This window comes from Nicotiana tabacum, chromosome 15 (genome assembly GCF_000715075.1).
Source record: "Nicotiana tabacum cultivar K326 chromosome 15, ASM71507v2, whole genome shotgun sequence".
Classification (NCBI taxonomy): Eukaryota; Viridiplantae; Streptophyta; class Magnoliopsida; order Solanales; family Solanaceae; genus Nicotiana; species Nicotiana tabacum.
In genome coordinates this window covers 101017118-101030863 of record NC_134094.1, presented here as the reverse complement: position 1 = coordinate 101030863, position 13746 = coordinate 101017118, and the positions used below count along the sequence as shown (strand labels likewise).

Sequence of the window (13746 nt, the reverse complement as noted above, 5' to 3'; positions counted from 1 at the left end):
GATTTTTTTTTCTTGCTATGGCATCTAGTTCAATTTGCATGATAAACACAAATTGCATTATATTTAAGATGAGTTTAATTTAATCACTTCCACATAACAGAAAGATTTTAAAAATGATTGTTTGAAAGATATCATAAACCGTTGGACTACCCCTAGTTTTCCATCCCACATTATTGTCAAGAAAATCATTGGCTCATTCATGCTACACTTTCTTGTTTGTTTAATTTGTTCATGAACATTTTATTCGATGATAATGCTATACACGAGATTAATCAAGAAAATGAACACATGTAAATCCACGGGTTAGATGGAAGTGGGGCGTCTTTTTTGTATTTGAACTTTTTATTCGGGTCAAGTTAGTGTTTGGGGTGGGTTAGTCCGAAAAATGGGTAGATATGGGTGGGCCTTTCTAATAGGTTAGATGTTTTAATTCCGATCAATAAGAAGTTGCCACGTGGAATTTAAAATAATTATTTTTTAAATTCAGCATTGACCTAACGATCAAAGGGCATAAATGAACCAAAAAGGTGGACGAAGGGATATTTTTAGCCTAATAAGTAGATGAAGAGTATTTCTAGACCTTTTCAATTGTTCAGGGGCATTTTTGACCCTTCTCCGTATATAAAATGGTATGATACAAATTTTATAAAATAACTAGCCGAACCAAATCATTGGCACCCCTACTGTTAAGTATAATAGTAGTTGCACAATACAAATTCTAATTAGTTGGAAAAATGAGTTCCGAATATTGAATACTTAAAAAAGAACGTATTATTGTCAGACCTTTTTATAACAACATACTTATATAATATCACTTCACTATAAAAATCAAGTTTTTTTAGTATCAAATATCATGCTTTGTTATAATATATGTTCTCTATAATAACAATTTCGTATAATATACAACAATATTCCAAACAAACGAGACTATTATAGTACTTTTCATGTATCTAAAGTTGGGAACCCTGCTTTATGTTGTCTTTTCTTATATTTGAAAAATGGTCTAGGATTGATTGACTAACCCGTTTATGCCGGGCGGACCTTTAAAAAACCCGAATTAATAATTAGTTCATTGAAGCTTAAACCCTCGTTCGTCGATAACCTAGCCCTCTTTTTGGCATCGCCTACATTTGAGCATGTCCTGCCCCCTCTTCGTAGCTGCACCTCTCCTCTGAAACTCGAGAAAAAGTACAACAATTTTAAGCTTCAGAGATGCTCGAAGTATATAGAAGCAGCTCAGTTGAGTGGAAGCCGTCGCCAGTAGTAGCCCTAGCTACTAGCGCCGACGATTCTCAGGTCGCCGCAGCTCGAGAAGACGGCTCTCTTGAGATTTGGCTTGTTTCTCCTTGCTCCGTCGGCTGGCACTGTCAACTTGTACGACTATATATATTTATTTATTTGTTCCTCGTTTTTTTTTTGCTTTACAATATGTGATTGAGTTTTTTTACTCCTTCTGTTTCTGTCTGTGTAGATAATACATGGAAATCCTAATTCTAGGGTTTCTTCGTTAGTGTGGTGTAAATCGGGGTCGAGAAGGTTGGATGCAGGTCGGTTATTTTCGTCCAGCATTGATGGATCAGTTTACGAGTGGGATCTTTTCGATTTGACTCAGAAGGTACGTGTAATTGGGTAATAAGTATATGCGTATATTGATTGATTGAATTGGAGGAACTACTTATGCTATAATATACTCGTCCAAGGGACCTTAAAAGGTATACACTATTTAGTAGCAGAGGCATATCCAGGATTTTAAGACCATGGGTGCACTATTTGAAATCAGTGAAAGATTTGTCATCCTTTGAACTTCCGGAGCTATTTGTGAACTCACTGATGACTGAGTAGTACTAGAACTTGGCTCACCATTTATCGGTTTGGTGAGATATCTGTCAATTTCAATGTTAAGGATTATCGTTCCTACAAAGTTAAACATTTACACTTTTATTCAATCTATCTTAATTCAAGTAGAATTGTATGATTCAAATCATAGAGTACTTGGATTTAAGGGACACAAACGAATCGATTACTACATTAGATCAGTTTTATCATTCATTGGCTTCATAGTATGATTCTTTCTTTGATTGTTAGTAATTACTTCATTTTTAGAGAATTCTTAGCAGAAGTTCAAACTCTAGTTTTTAACAGAGTTCGATCTTATGTTATCTTGGCCCAAAATACTAATAATTAGTCAGAAATTAAGTTCACATAGCCCCTACTTAACTAAACTCGATCAAGCATTTTCTCAAACACAATATGAATACTGCCAATATTCAAGACTTTAAAGCCATACATCTCCCAAATTCTCCCAAGAAAGCATTCAACAACTCAATCTTAGAAATAAACAATAATAATAACCAACAACAAGACAAAATCTTGGCAAGAGATTCAAACATTGAACAGAAAGGGAAAAGAGAATTCGGGAAATTGCAAGAGGAGAAGAAACTTCAGTGAGTAAATTAAAACACAGAGCAAGAAGAGAGACAAGGTAGTTGCATACTTGAGAAACTAAAAGCAGAGACCAATTTGAAGAAATTGCGCTATTGATTCTTGAAGAATCCACCGAGGGCGAAGAGAGATGTGGTATTCGAAGAGAGAGGGAGAGTAGTTGCATCTAATTTATTTTAGAGATTTGAAAATTTGACTAAGAGAAAAGGGAAAGAAAAAGATAGTAAAAAGGGACGTGGGGTTGGGGTCTTAGTGTTTTAGGGATTTGTTAGATGTTTTTAGTCAAAAGGAACTTCAGGAAAGAAAAAAATTAGAAATTTTAAATTAAAAGTTAAAAGCAACTTTAGAAAATAAATAAAATAGAAAATTTAATTTAAAAGAAGTATGTGGGGATGGGATTAGAACTCTGGACCAGAGACACAGAAGGGGCACTCAATCACCAATGCACCAAAGTATTCAATTGAGCATGGGTGGTCACCAATATATTTATGTATATAACTGAAAATTTTGTACTGTATATACAATTATACATAGCCTAGGGAGGGGAGCATGGGTGCATGTACCCCACCCCCCTCCACATAAATCCGCCTCTGTTTAGTAGTGCAATGAAATGGACCTGAATTGAGTTGACAAAGATAAACCTGTTGACTTCATTTTTTTGCTGAACATAGAAAAGAAGGCAATCTGAAATACGACAAAAGAAGGAACTTTTGACATTTTATGGCAGTGACTGTCTTTATAGAATATTATGTTGATCTTATCTTTCGTTTCTCTACCAGTATTCTACTATTTTAAAATATATAAATTAGTGGATTTTTGAAACGGCTGTTAGTGAAAAAGCTATACTTAGCTTTCCTTTTTGTGGGGTTGAGAGATTCCAAAGAGATGGTATCCTCTGATATTTTTCATTAATAAAAAGGGCAGCCCGGTGCACTAAGCTCCCGCTATGCCCGGGGTCAGGGGAAGGGCCATACCACAAGGGTCTATTATTGTATGCAGTCTTACCGAATAGTACTCGTCACAAATGGCAAGAATTTTGTTAAAAGCTTAGAAGCTGCATAATGCTGTAATCTATTGTTTTTAGCTGCTATTGTCTTAGATACCATGCTCTTGCAGTGTCTTTCATGGATTTGGCATAAGAAAAATGCAGTCTTTTCGGCTGTATGATCGGAGACTCGGGTCTTCCCAGATCAATGCATTTCAAGATCCATTTTTCTTGCCTGTAGTTTTAGGGTTTGATTTCGACGAATCGAGTTATGTTTTTTTCTATGGTTGCTTGCAGGCTGTGCTAGATTCCATTGGTGTTTCAATATGGCAGATGGCTGTGGAACCATGCAATACTTCGCAGCTTCATCAAAATCTTCCAAGGCAGTATGAGAATGGCCATGTTAATCATACAAATGGTGTTAGTAGTGATAATGAGAGCACTGAAGGTGAAGATGATGATGACTCGGTTGTTCTTCATGAGGATGATGATAGTGAAAATGGTCAAATTGCATTTGCTTGTGACGATGGTTGCGTTCGAATCTACACTACTGATGAGAAGAATATGACTTACAAAAGATCATTGCCTAGGGTCAGTGGTGAGACAGCTGCCCCTGAGAGTCAAAGTGCAGATATCTGATTGTTGCTTTGGGTATTTTATAATTTTCGTGTAATTGCAGGGCGTATATTGAGCGTCACTTGGAGTTCTGATGCAAAGAGGATATTTTCTGGTAGTAGTGATGGGTATGTTCTATTTTGAACTTAACTATGTGCTACATTTACTTGTTGATTTCTGATGAAAAACTCAACAGAGGCAATAATGTCAGCTGAAACATGACTTGTCTATTCTTCATGGTGTGTCTGCTGTGAAAATTCTGAGAGGAGATTGTTTCTTTGCAGGTTTATAAGATGTTGGGATGCCAAGTTAGCATATGAAGTCTATAGGATAACAGTTGGACTTGGAGGTTTGGGTAGTGAATCTGAACTATGCATATGGTCATTGCTTGCGTTGAGGTGAATATCAAATTGGCAACCCTTCCCTTACAAGTTTCAAAAAGAATGGAAACTCCTTTTTTTTCATCTTCTTGTGTTATTCTAAAATTTTATGTTTTTAATATTGCTTCGAACCTCATAATGCTGTTTGCAGATGTGGTACCATGGTTAGTGCAGATAGTACTGGTAGCGTTCAGTTCTGGGACACCCATCATGGCACTCTTTTGCAGTCACATTCAAGTCATAAAGGTGACGTGAATGCTTTAGCAGCATCACCCAGCCATAGGAGGGTGTTCTCTGCTGGTTCTGATGGTCAGGTACATAAACACACTCCCTATCCAAAGAAAATACTCTATTTAAGTTGTTCATCTATTTGTGCTCATTCGTCTAGGATCTCATTGAGCCCTTGCTTGTTTACCCAGATAAAAAATGAAGTCCCATTTTATGAAGTTCGTAGATGATGTTAATTGACGAAACTAGCAATGGTATCTGCCAGAAATTTGAACTATGGATAAGCATTGTGGGGATTAAGTGGTTTAGGATGAGTAGAAGTAAGACAGAATATATGTATTTCAAGTTTAGCAAGCATACGAAGAGTGAAATTGAGGTGGAACTAGGCAGGATTGTGGTACCTAAATGCAGGCAATTCAAATATGTAGACCTCAATGCTTCAGGGGAATGGTATGGCAAATGAAGATAACACAGAACTAAAATGGAATAATACATAAATTGCCTCCTAAACTTGTCCCTAATTATCAGTGCTTTGAGATACTACAATTTTTTTTTATAAAAAAACAGGTTCAATGGTTAAGTATGAATAAATAAACAGGTTGTATGGTTTGTGATAGTAAAAGATAATATGTTCGAAGCATTTAAATTGTTAGTTGCTTATGTTGTTATACATGGGTTAAATAGCTTGTCTAAAATAAAATAAAATAAAATATGCTAGAAGCATTTGGTTGTTGCTTGAGAGGCTTGACTTCCATATTTCCAGTATAAGTGCTTTCTGTTTTTTTTTTGTGCCAAAAAACTTGGAGGTGCACGTAAAACTTCACTTCCTTTTCTATTTCTTGCTATCTACCTTTTTCTAAAAAAATTGATAAAGAAAAGTCAAAGCAAAAAGGCAAAGAGTTGACGAATGACTAAAATAGAGGTGCCTGCTATTTTATAAGAATGTAGCTGTAATCCTCGTTGATCAACAACATTCTTTTTTTATGAAGTTGTTTCATTACTGGCATCATGAAAATGCAGAAAGTACAAAGGTAAATATGTTAGCTTCGTTACATGATATTGTAGATACTGGGAGCTAGCCAAAACACCAAAAAATCTTATGAAGGCCTTTCTTGACTATGGCTAGTCTAAAGTTAGGGAACTAACAAAGCCTATGAAGATAGTAGTACTATTTACATGGAACTGGTTGACCAACTAAACAGACTAAGCAGACATTTGGCTTTTTAGTGAAGGATTTCGAGTTGAAATTCCATCAAAACATATGAGGTTTCTCTCATCCAAAGGCACCAAAAAGTACCTTTGTACTTATATCTTTCAAGTTGATCGACAATATTCTTTCAGTCAATCTTGCTAAAATGAAGATATTACAGTATCAATCTGTTATTTGATTTGTTTTTCTTTAGATATTGTATATTCTCATCTCTTCTGATATCTTGCTTAAGACATTCTCAGCTATAATTGTTTTGAGAACACAATTTAAGTATGCTTTTATAGCTGCTAATTATTTGCTATTGTTTTTAGGTTATAATTTATAAGCTCTCAACCAGTGAGGTTGGGTCTCATGATGGAGATATTTCTTCTGTAGACATGAAGAAATGGGTTTATGTTGGTTATGTGAGGGCCCATACACATGATGTGAGGGCCTTGGCAGTTGCTGTACCCATTGCTCATGAAGGTCAGTTATTTAGTTTTGCCTCTCGTTCACTGAAAATGAAGTTGAAATATTTGCCTTGTTTTAATTTTGGACTTCAAGATATCCCTTCTTTTTTGGTTTGTTATACTTAATTTTTAACTTTTCTTCTCCCTGACAGAGCCCGTAGCTGAACATAAGGCAAAGAAGCAGCGTTCCGGGGAGAAGCCCCTTGATTTTAGTTACCATAAATGGGCACAATTGGGTGTACCGATGCTTATCTCAGGTGGTGATGACACTAAACTTTTTGCATACTCTGTAAAGGAATTCACCAGGTTTTCTCCGCATGACATTTGTCCTTCACCTCAGAGGCCACCTATACAACTTGCAGTAAATACAATTTTCAGTCAGGCTTCTTTACTCTTAGTCCAGGCTGCGTACTGGATAGATATTTTTTGTGTTCGTGTAAAAAAGGGCGTTGTGTCTGATAGCTGTGGCCAGTCTGGCGGGGCTGCGAGAACAGATCTAGTGGCTCGTGTTAAGTGCAAAACTTCGAGGAAGATCACATGCAGTGCAATTTCTCCTTCAGGTGTAATGTTTGCTTATTCCGACTATGTAAAACCCTGTCTTTTTGAACTTAAGAAGAGTGGTGCTAGCAAGAGTCCATGGACTGTCAGCCGAAGGCAGCTCCCTCTGGGACTGCCATTTGCCCATTCAATGGTTTTCAGTGCAGATTCTTCTCGAATGATGATAGCAGGGCGTGACAGAAACATCTATGTGAGTGATTCTGTTCTCCAGTTTATCTTCTCTAGTTTAAAGCATAAAGTGTGTTTCATCTTTGATAAAGTCAGGGTGAAGTTCACAATGTATTTTGCATGTTGCTATCACTTTTGAGGAGTGAGTTGATGACAGTTTTTTTGAGGTGTTAACTCTGACTATGTTAGGTGTAGTTTGTAGGTAGTAAGGTTCTTACCAAGGTTGTAACATTTTAGTTAAGAATCATGATTTTAGAACTATACCAACTTAAATACTCTATCCATCCCAATTTATGTGACGCTCTTTCCTTTTTAGTTAGTCCAAAAAAGAATGATACCTTTCTATATTTAGTAACAATTCACTTTAAATTTCTTCTTTTACCCCTAATCAGATGATTTCTAGCCATACAAATTTCTATAGTTTGTTATAGACCATAAGTTTCAAAAATCTTCCTTTATTTCTTGAACTCTGTGCCCACTCAAACACCTTCACATAAATTAGGAGAGAGGGAGTAACTACAGTAGTCGGATTTTCTCCAGTTTGCATATTTTATGTCAATAATAGAGTGTGAACTTTTCTTGTGTGTGGTACCGGCACAAATTCATATATGTGCTGACTCAGTATAGCTGGTCCCATCCTAACAATAGTCTATTCATATGATTGATGTGGAATGGATACAAATGATTCATAGGTGACCCATGAAGTGAAGTAGATTGATCGATTAATTGAATTTATTGCTGTAAAGCATACACTTACAGATCCTTTTCCAATATGTACACGGACAAGCCGATGTTAGTTTTATGTGGTGTGTGCATATGGAGATGCTTACTCCTACACATGCAATACTAAAAAGTTTTTAAGTAGACTTTTGACCTAATTTTGTTGTTTGGTGGATAAAGCTAATTCTCCAAAAGGTAAGGGTAAGGTCTGCGTACACACTACCCTCCCCGGACCCCCACATGTGGTATTACACTGGGTTTGTTATTGTTGGTTGATAAAGCTAATTGGATGCAACCTTATTTTGGTGCATATGCATTCAGGATTTTCTTATACCAAAAAATATTCATCGTGTTTCATCTCTCCTCCTTTCCCCCACACACCAAAAAATAAATAAATAGAAAATTGTTTCTCTGAAGAGCCTTGGAGTGATAGTGAAGTTGTCTTCGTGTGACTTATAGGTCATGGATTCGAGCCGACGCTTGCGTCAGGGTAGGATGCCTACAATACACCCCCTTAGGGTGAGGCCCTTCCCGAACCTTGCGTGAACGTGGTATTCTTCGTGCATCCTGCTGCCCTGTTTTAGGATATTGTTTTTCTAGTACTTAAACTCGTATTTGTTGAGTTTTCGGTGAGATGGTCGCTAACTTTGTCCTGCTAGTGAATTTTAACCAGTATTGGGATAAGTGCTCTCTCTGTCGCTTAAAGCGACGAAGCAGAGCGACGCAAGATGCCCTCGCTTTGACATGTCGAAGATGTGATATCACTGAAGCATGCGCTTCCTGTGATGAGGCGAAAAGCAACAAGCAATCGCTTTGTTGCTTCTTATTTCTGCCCTTTTACCATTAAAAGGGAAAAAGGAAATGAAAAGCCAGAAAGTTACCAGCTAATCAGAACCCAGAATTCATGCACCGACACTTCTCACGTGACTCTGATCTATCAGCCAGGTGCTTCTTTCTCTTTCTCATCTTCTTCTTCCTTCTCCCCCTCTTCCGCTTTTTCTTCTTTGAAGTTTCATTGCTACAGAATCAGGGCTCTGATGCTTCGCTCTTCTTATAGCTTCACTGTGGCAGTGCTGCAAACCCTGTATTAGGGCTCTGAAGAAAAAGTGCAAAAGCATTGCATCACTTCTTCTTTGTGTCTTCGCTGTTAACTGAAGATCAGAAAGGGTTTAAAGCTTCATTTTTCTTCTTGCAAAACTGCTATATTTTTCTTTTTTTAATTGTTTTAGAACAGAGAACAGAGTCTGTTTTTCACTCCGTTTGAATTGAACAGAGTATTTGAAGCAGACTTCTTATAAAATGCCTATTAGTTTGTCGTCCCCTTTTTATTTTTAGCATCAGTCTGAAAATGGTAACAAGTTTTTAAAGCAAGTTGTTTTTGTATTTTAGCCTCTTTTTAATAGTGATGTGAAAATGGTAAAAACTGATTTTAGCAACCTGTGTCTGCATTCTACTACCTTTTCCTATGTATTTGTAGCAATTTAAAACTATCATGAGTAGGATTCTTTCTTGGGATAAAATTTAGGAATACGATTATGGTCAAATGGTGATTTTCTTAGCCTATTGGCTTGTGAACTTTGTTTTTGAATGATTTCGTTTGAGTTTGCCTTTTCTTTTTATTTTAGAAAGTTGAGATTATGCTTGTTATGTGCGAGGGTTATGTGAGGACTTGTATAACATGTACTTGTTGAGTATTGTTCTTGCATTTATGATGATTTCCTGATTATATATGTGTATACTGCAACTTTGTTATTTCTTCAAAAAGTGCGCTCGCTTCTTGCTTCTTGCTTAAAGCCCCACACCATCTTTTGCGCTTTTGTATTTGAAAACACTAAGATGAACCAACTGTAATTTCTCCCAGTGAAAATGATCCATTTCTCACAAACATGTTTAATCTAATGGGAATTACTCCGTAGTACGTGGGACAAATGTTTTCCTACTTTTTGTTGTATAATAAGGGAAAAACAGTGACACATGCCTCCCTCCTGAACCATATCTCTTACTTTATCATCAGCCCCCCTTGCCTCACCAGAATCACCACCGCCAATCTACATTATGGGTAAGATGTGAAGAGGAGTTGCTGGAAAGTTAGCGAAACAGAAAGGAAGTTGGGAAACTGGGATCATATGATAGAGGCAAAAAGAGGCTTAAGGGAGTGGGGAAATGGAGAGAAGATGGCCAGTGAGAGGAGAAATGGTGAGGGGATTGATGGAAATGGCGAGGGGAGTGTAGGATGCCAATGAAAAGGGAGGAGAGAGCCGGGCTGTGGCTGGTGCGGAGTGATTATTGACCTTTTTGCTTTAATTGAAGATGTCATATTTGCCTTGAATACTGTTGTCGACTGTAATGTCCCTCATGTAGACGTCAAATGTCGGAGTTATTTTTTTTTCAAAGATGGGGAGTTAATGTATATTGTAAATTTGGATCAATGTTAATAGGAGAACGCATGGTGGAGACAACAGTTAATGGATAATAAAAAGTATCAATGTAGAGTGTCAATCCTATAGTAGTCGTAGTTGAGGTATAATTGTGATGTTTTTCTTTTGTCTCTGAAACTTGTCTTCTCTTCTAGGTGGTTGATGCTGTAAGCTTGGAACTAGTTCATGTTTTCACACCTCGTCGTCAAGAGCATTACGAAGAATTGCTACCAAATGAACCTCCCATTACCAGAATGTTCGCTAGTGCCGATGGGCAGTGGTTAGCTGCTGTCAACTGCTTTGGAGATGTGTATATATTTAATCTTGAGACGCAGAGGTATGGGACCTCCTCTCTTACATGTACCTAGTATCTTATCTATCTTCATTTTGCCCATTGTGGTTAGGTTTTGTGTATTTTCCAGTAAACTTCTAGGTACACTACATGATAAATAGGCATATTTTTAGAATGAAAATTCTTCGGTCATTTCTTGCGCATTGAAACGATGAACACTTAATTCCATGTGTTGTGTGGTTATCTTTTGAGTGAAACTCCCATTTACCACTTGATAACTTTAGCTGTCAAGTCAGTTCAATAATTTTTGGGGGACCTTCATCATATTTCCTTTTGGGGGCACTGACTAAATATTGTGGAACAGGCAACATTGGTTTATATCAAGATTGAATGGTTCTTCTGTTACAGCGGGTGGTTTTACTCCTCGAAATAGCAATGTGCTTATAGTATCCACATCTTCGAACCAAGTATATGCCTTTGATGTTGAAGCTAAGCAACTAGGAGAATGGTCCAACCGGAATACATTCTCCCTGCCGAGAAGATTTCAAGAATTTCCTGGAGAAGTGATTGGGCTTTCTTTTGCTCCTTCTGCTAATTCATCATGTGTGATTGTCTACAGTTCAAGGTGTGTTTTGCTGTTTTTGTCAAAGCTGTTTTGGAGTTTTTGTTTGTCTTGGTCTTCTGCTGTCTTTTCTAGCTGTATTCTTTTTGGTGACACTTTAGGTTTGCTTTAATGTGCATCAAAGATTTTGGTAACATTTTGTTAAGAGAATGCTGATTACATGAAATACACGTTGGTCTCTTAATTGGAGCCAAGTACTGAAGTAATGGGCTTTCTTAGCTAGGCTGTTCATTTTATATGTTTGGATACAAAGATTTTGCTTTTGATGCATCTAGGCACATCAGCACACAGTAGTAGTAGTCAGCATGTGTATGATGTGCTGTAGATTGCTGTGGTTCTGTCATTATAGCTGAGATTGGTTAGAGCAATTTATTTGCTGAGAGCTAGTTCTTTTTTTTTTTCTTTTTTTTTTGCTGTGTTAAGAAATTTAATTTCTTATCCAGCCTAATCGCTGACCCAGGGTATTCTTAGAAGCGTTCAGTTGAACCCCAACTTAATCCGAAGGAACTGCCTGTGGCTTTAATATTCATTGAAAGTTATAATGCCTGAGCAGTGTATGCTTAGTATGTGTACCTTGCTATGGCCCAATGGAAATTTCTTTGACCATGCACTAGTCCTGTTTCCTGCATATTCCTTCTCAGTTAGTTGGATCTTTCTTGAGTTCTTTATCTGGTTAACTTTGAGAAACCTAATTGCGTTATCTCAGTGCTTTAGTTCCAATAAATGTCACATGAGAAACATTTTTATGGCTTTATTCTGTAGGGCGATGTGCTTGATTGACTTTGGGTTGCCAGTTGGTGATGATGACGATACCAACTTAGCTAATGGTCAAGATTTAGCTTTGACGAAGCTACATAGTACTCCTGCGAATGGGACCTTAAAGCGCAAGCCGATAGGGAATGACTTAGATATGAAACAAAATGGTAGAAAGAATTTTGAATTCTGTGCATTCAGGGATCCTGTTTTGTTTGTTGGACATCTTTCAAGAACTTCCACCTTGATCATAGACAAACCCTGGATTCAAGTGGTTAAAACTCTTGATGCACTACCTGTTCACAGACGTATTTTTGGGACATAAATCTTTATCACAGTTTTTGTTACAGCTTTACTAGGAAACGTTCCGAGGGGTGTATTCAACCCCTTTCACTCATATATTCTTCTTTGTTGTTTGTTGAAGTTCGGGTGGGGAAAAAGTTGAAATCAACACTCAAGTTCAATATAGCTTCACTTCATCCGCAGGAGTTCTCCTATGGAAATTGCGTAGACCTGTAAATATACTTATGAGCTTTAACTAGTGTCCATTAGTCTGTTCAGATATTGATTAATGTTTTCCTGTATAACATTTATTTCTAAGTTTCTGTATCAAGCAGTTTTGCCTCATTTTACTTGCGTTTTGATCCACAATGTTAAAGTTACTTTCTTCTATTGTACTTCTTCCCGCTCTTACTCAAGTTGTATACTAAGATTTGTTTTTAATTAGTTTGACTTAATTATTTATTGGAAAAATTAAGGGAAAACTAAACTAGCTTTTTACTTGTTACCACGCGATAAACAGAAAAGCTATTCTCAGTCTCAATTTTAAATTTTTCTTCTTCTCATTCAATCTCTTTGTCAGCTTCTAAATTTGTGAAATTGATCGAAAGACGGAATACGAGATTTCTCCTTCATTCAATCTCCTTGTCAACTTCTGAATTTTCTGAAATCGATTAGAAGAGGGAATAAAAGATCTACTGCCTTTTTGTATTAAAAATTGACTTGTATCCCTTAACCAATCTCTTTCATTTCATGGGACCAAGCCTAATTGTTTGTTATAGATAGACTATTCGCTTCTTGCAGATTGTCATTTTCTCACTGTTGAATATCTTGGAATTTTTGAGGTGTCAAGTCATGTATGTCCTAATTTTGGGTATACCTGAGGAGGATTTCAGTTTCCAAATCTTTTTGCTGGCCATTTCTCGTCATTGTGGACATTCAGTTGTCACTCGAAACAAAAGTTATGATAGATATTTTGGTATAACAAATTAACAATGATTGGCTGATAGAAAGGCACACGTATGCAGCTAATCACTAGGTTTCCCCCCTCAATCACTAGGTTGAATCTATGTTCTTTTCTTTACAAAAAAGATTTCGAATCAACTGCACCACTAAACCTTAAAGGCCGAACCAGTCATGTCTCTTCCACATACTTTGTTTGACCAAAAAATATATACTTTTGATTAAACTAATTAATTTTGTATGACGAAGGAATAAACCTAATTAATAATAATAACTTCAGATCTATAATCGATTAGCACAAATAACACAAGAGCAATGTTGAGAGAAGATTAAATGTGATGTACATTCAATGTTTCAAGATCATTAATGACGGGGGAATATCAAACAATAAATAACGATAAATGACATTAAAGTAAATAAGGAGAATGATTCATCCAATATTGAATGAGGTGGATGATTCTTCTTTCTGACAACGATGAATGATAGACAAATACTAGAATGTTGGGACCCTTTTCGGATCTAATGGAAAAGTGTGGAATAGTAAACAATTGAATCTCTTTAGAAAGGTAGTGATTGTCTTTTATCTAGAGAGAAAGTCTACTTTTCCAAGAATGTTCTTATCAGAGCATATTACATATCTCTCCCTATTTCTTTTTCTCTTTATA

The 13746-nt window shown here is 36.6% G+C and overlaps 1 protein-coding gene across 1 annotated transcript; it reads left to right on the top strand.

Annotated features, from left to right (window-relative positions):
• The first annotated feature begins 1054 nt into the window (after window positions 1-1054).
• LOC107768711 (WD repeat-containing protein PCN) lies at window positions 1055-12466 on the top strand. The gene is made up of 11 exons (XM_016587856.2): window positions 1055-1374; window positions 1472-1615; window positions 3725-4025; window positions 4107-4170; window positions 4327-4440; window positions 4574-4736; window positions 6172-6325; window positions 6462-7057; window positions 10328-10509; window positions 10829-11089; window positions 11849-12466. The coding sequence occupies exons 1-11, from the start codon at window positions 1213-1215 to the stop codon at window positions 12162-12164; spliced, it is 2457 nt and encodes an 818-aa protein (XP_016443342.1). The 5' UTR covers window positions 1055-1212; the 3' UTR covers window positions 12165-12466.
• Window positions 12467-13746: the final 1280 nt, after the last annotated feature.

What these genes read in the sequence shown, in the direction of transcription:
- LOC107768711 (XM_016587856.2), top strand. Translation starts at nt 1,213, where the DNA reads ATGCTCGAAGTATATAGAAGCAGCTCAGTTGAGTGGAAGCCGTCGCCA. An exon ending in TTTTCTGGTAGTAGTGATGG is followed by an intron (nt 4,171 to 4,326) that starts GTATGTTCTATT and finishes GTTTCTTTGCAG; the next exon opens with GTTTATAAGATGTTGGGATG. An exon ending in TTTAATCTTGAGACGCAGAG is followed by an intron (nt 10,510 to 10,828) that starts GTATGGGACCTC and finishes ATTGTGGAACAG; the next exon opens with GCAACATTGGTTTATATCAA.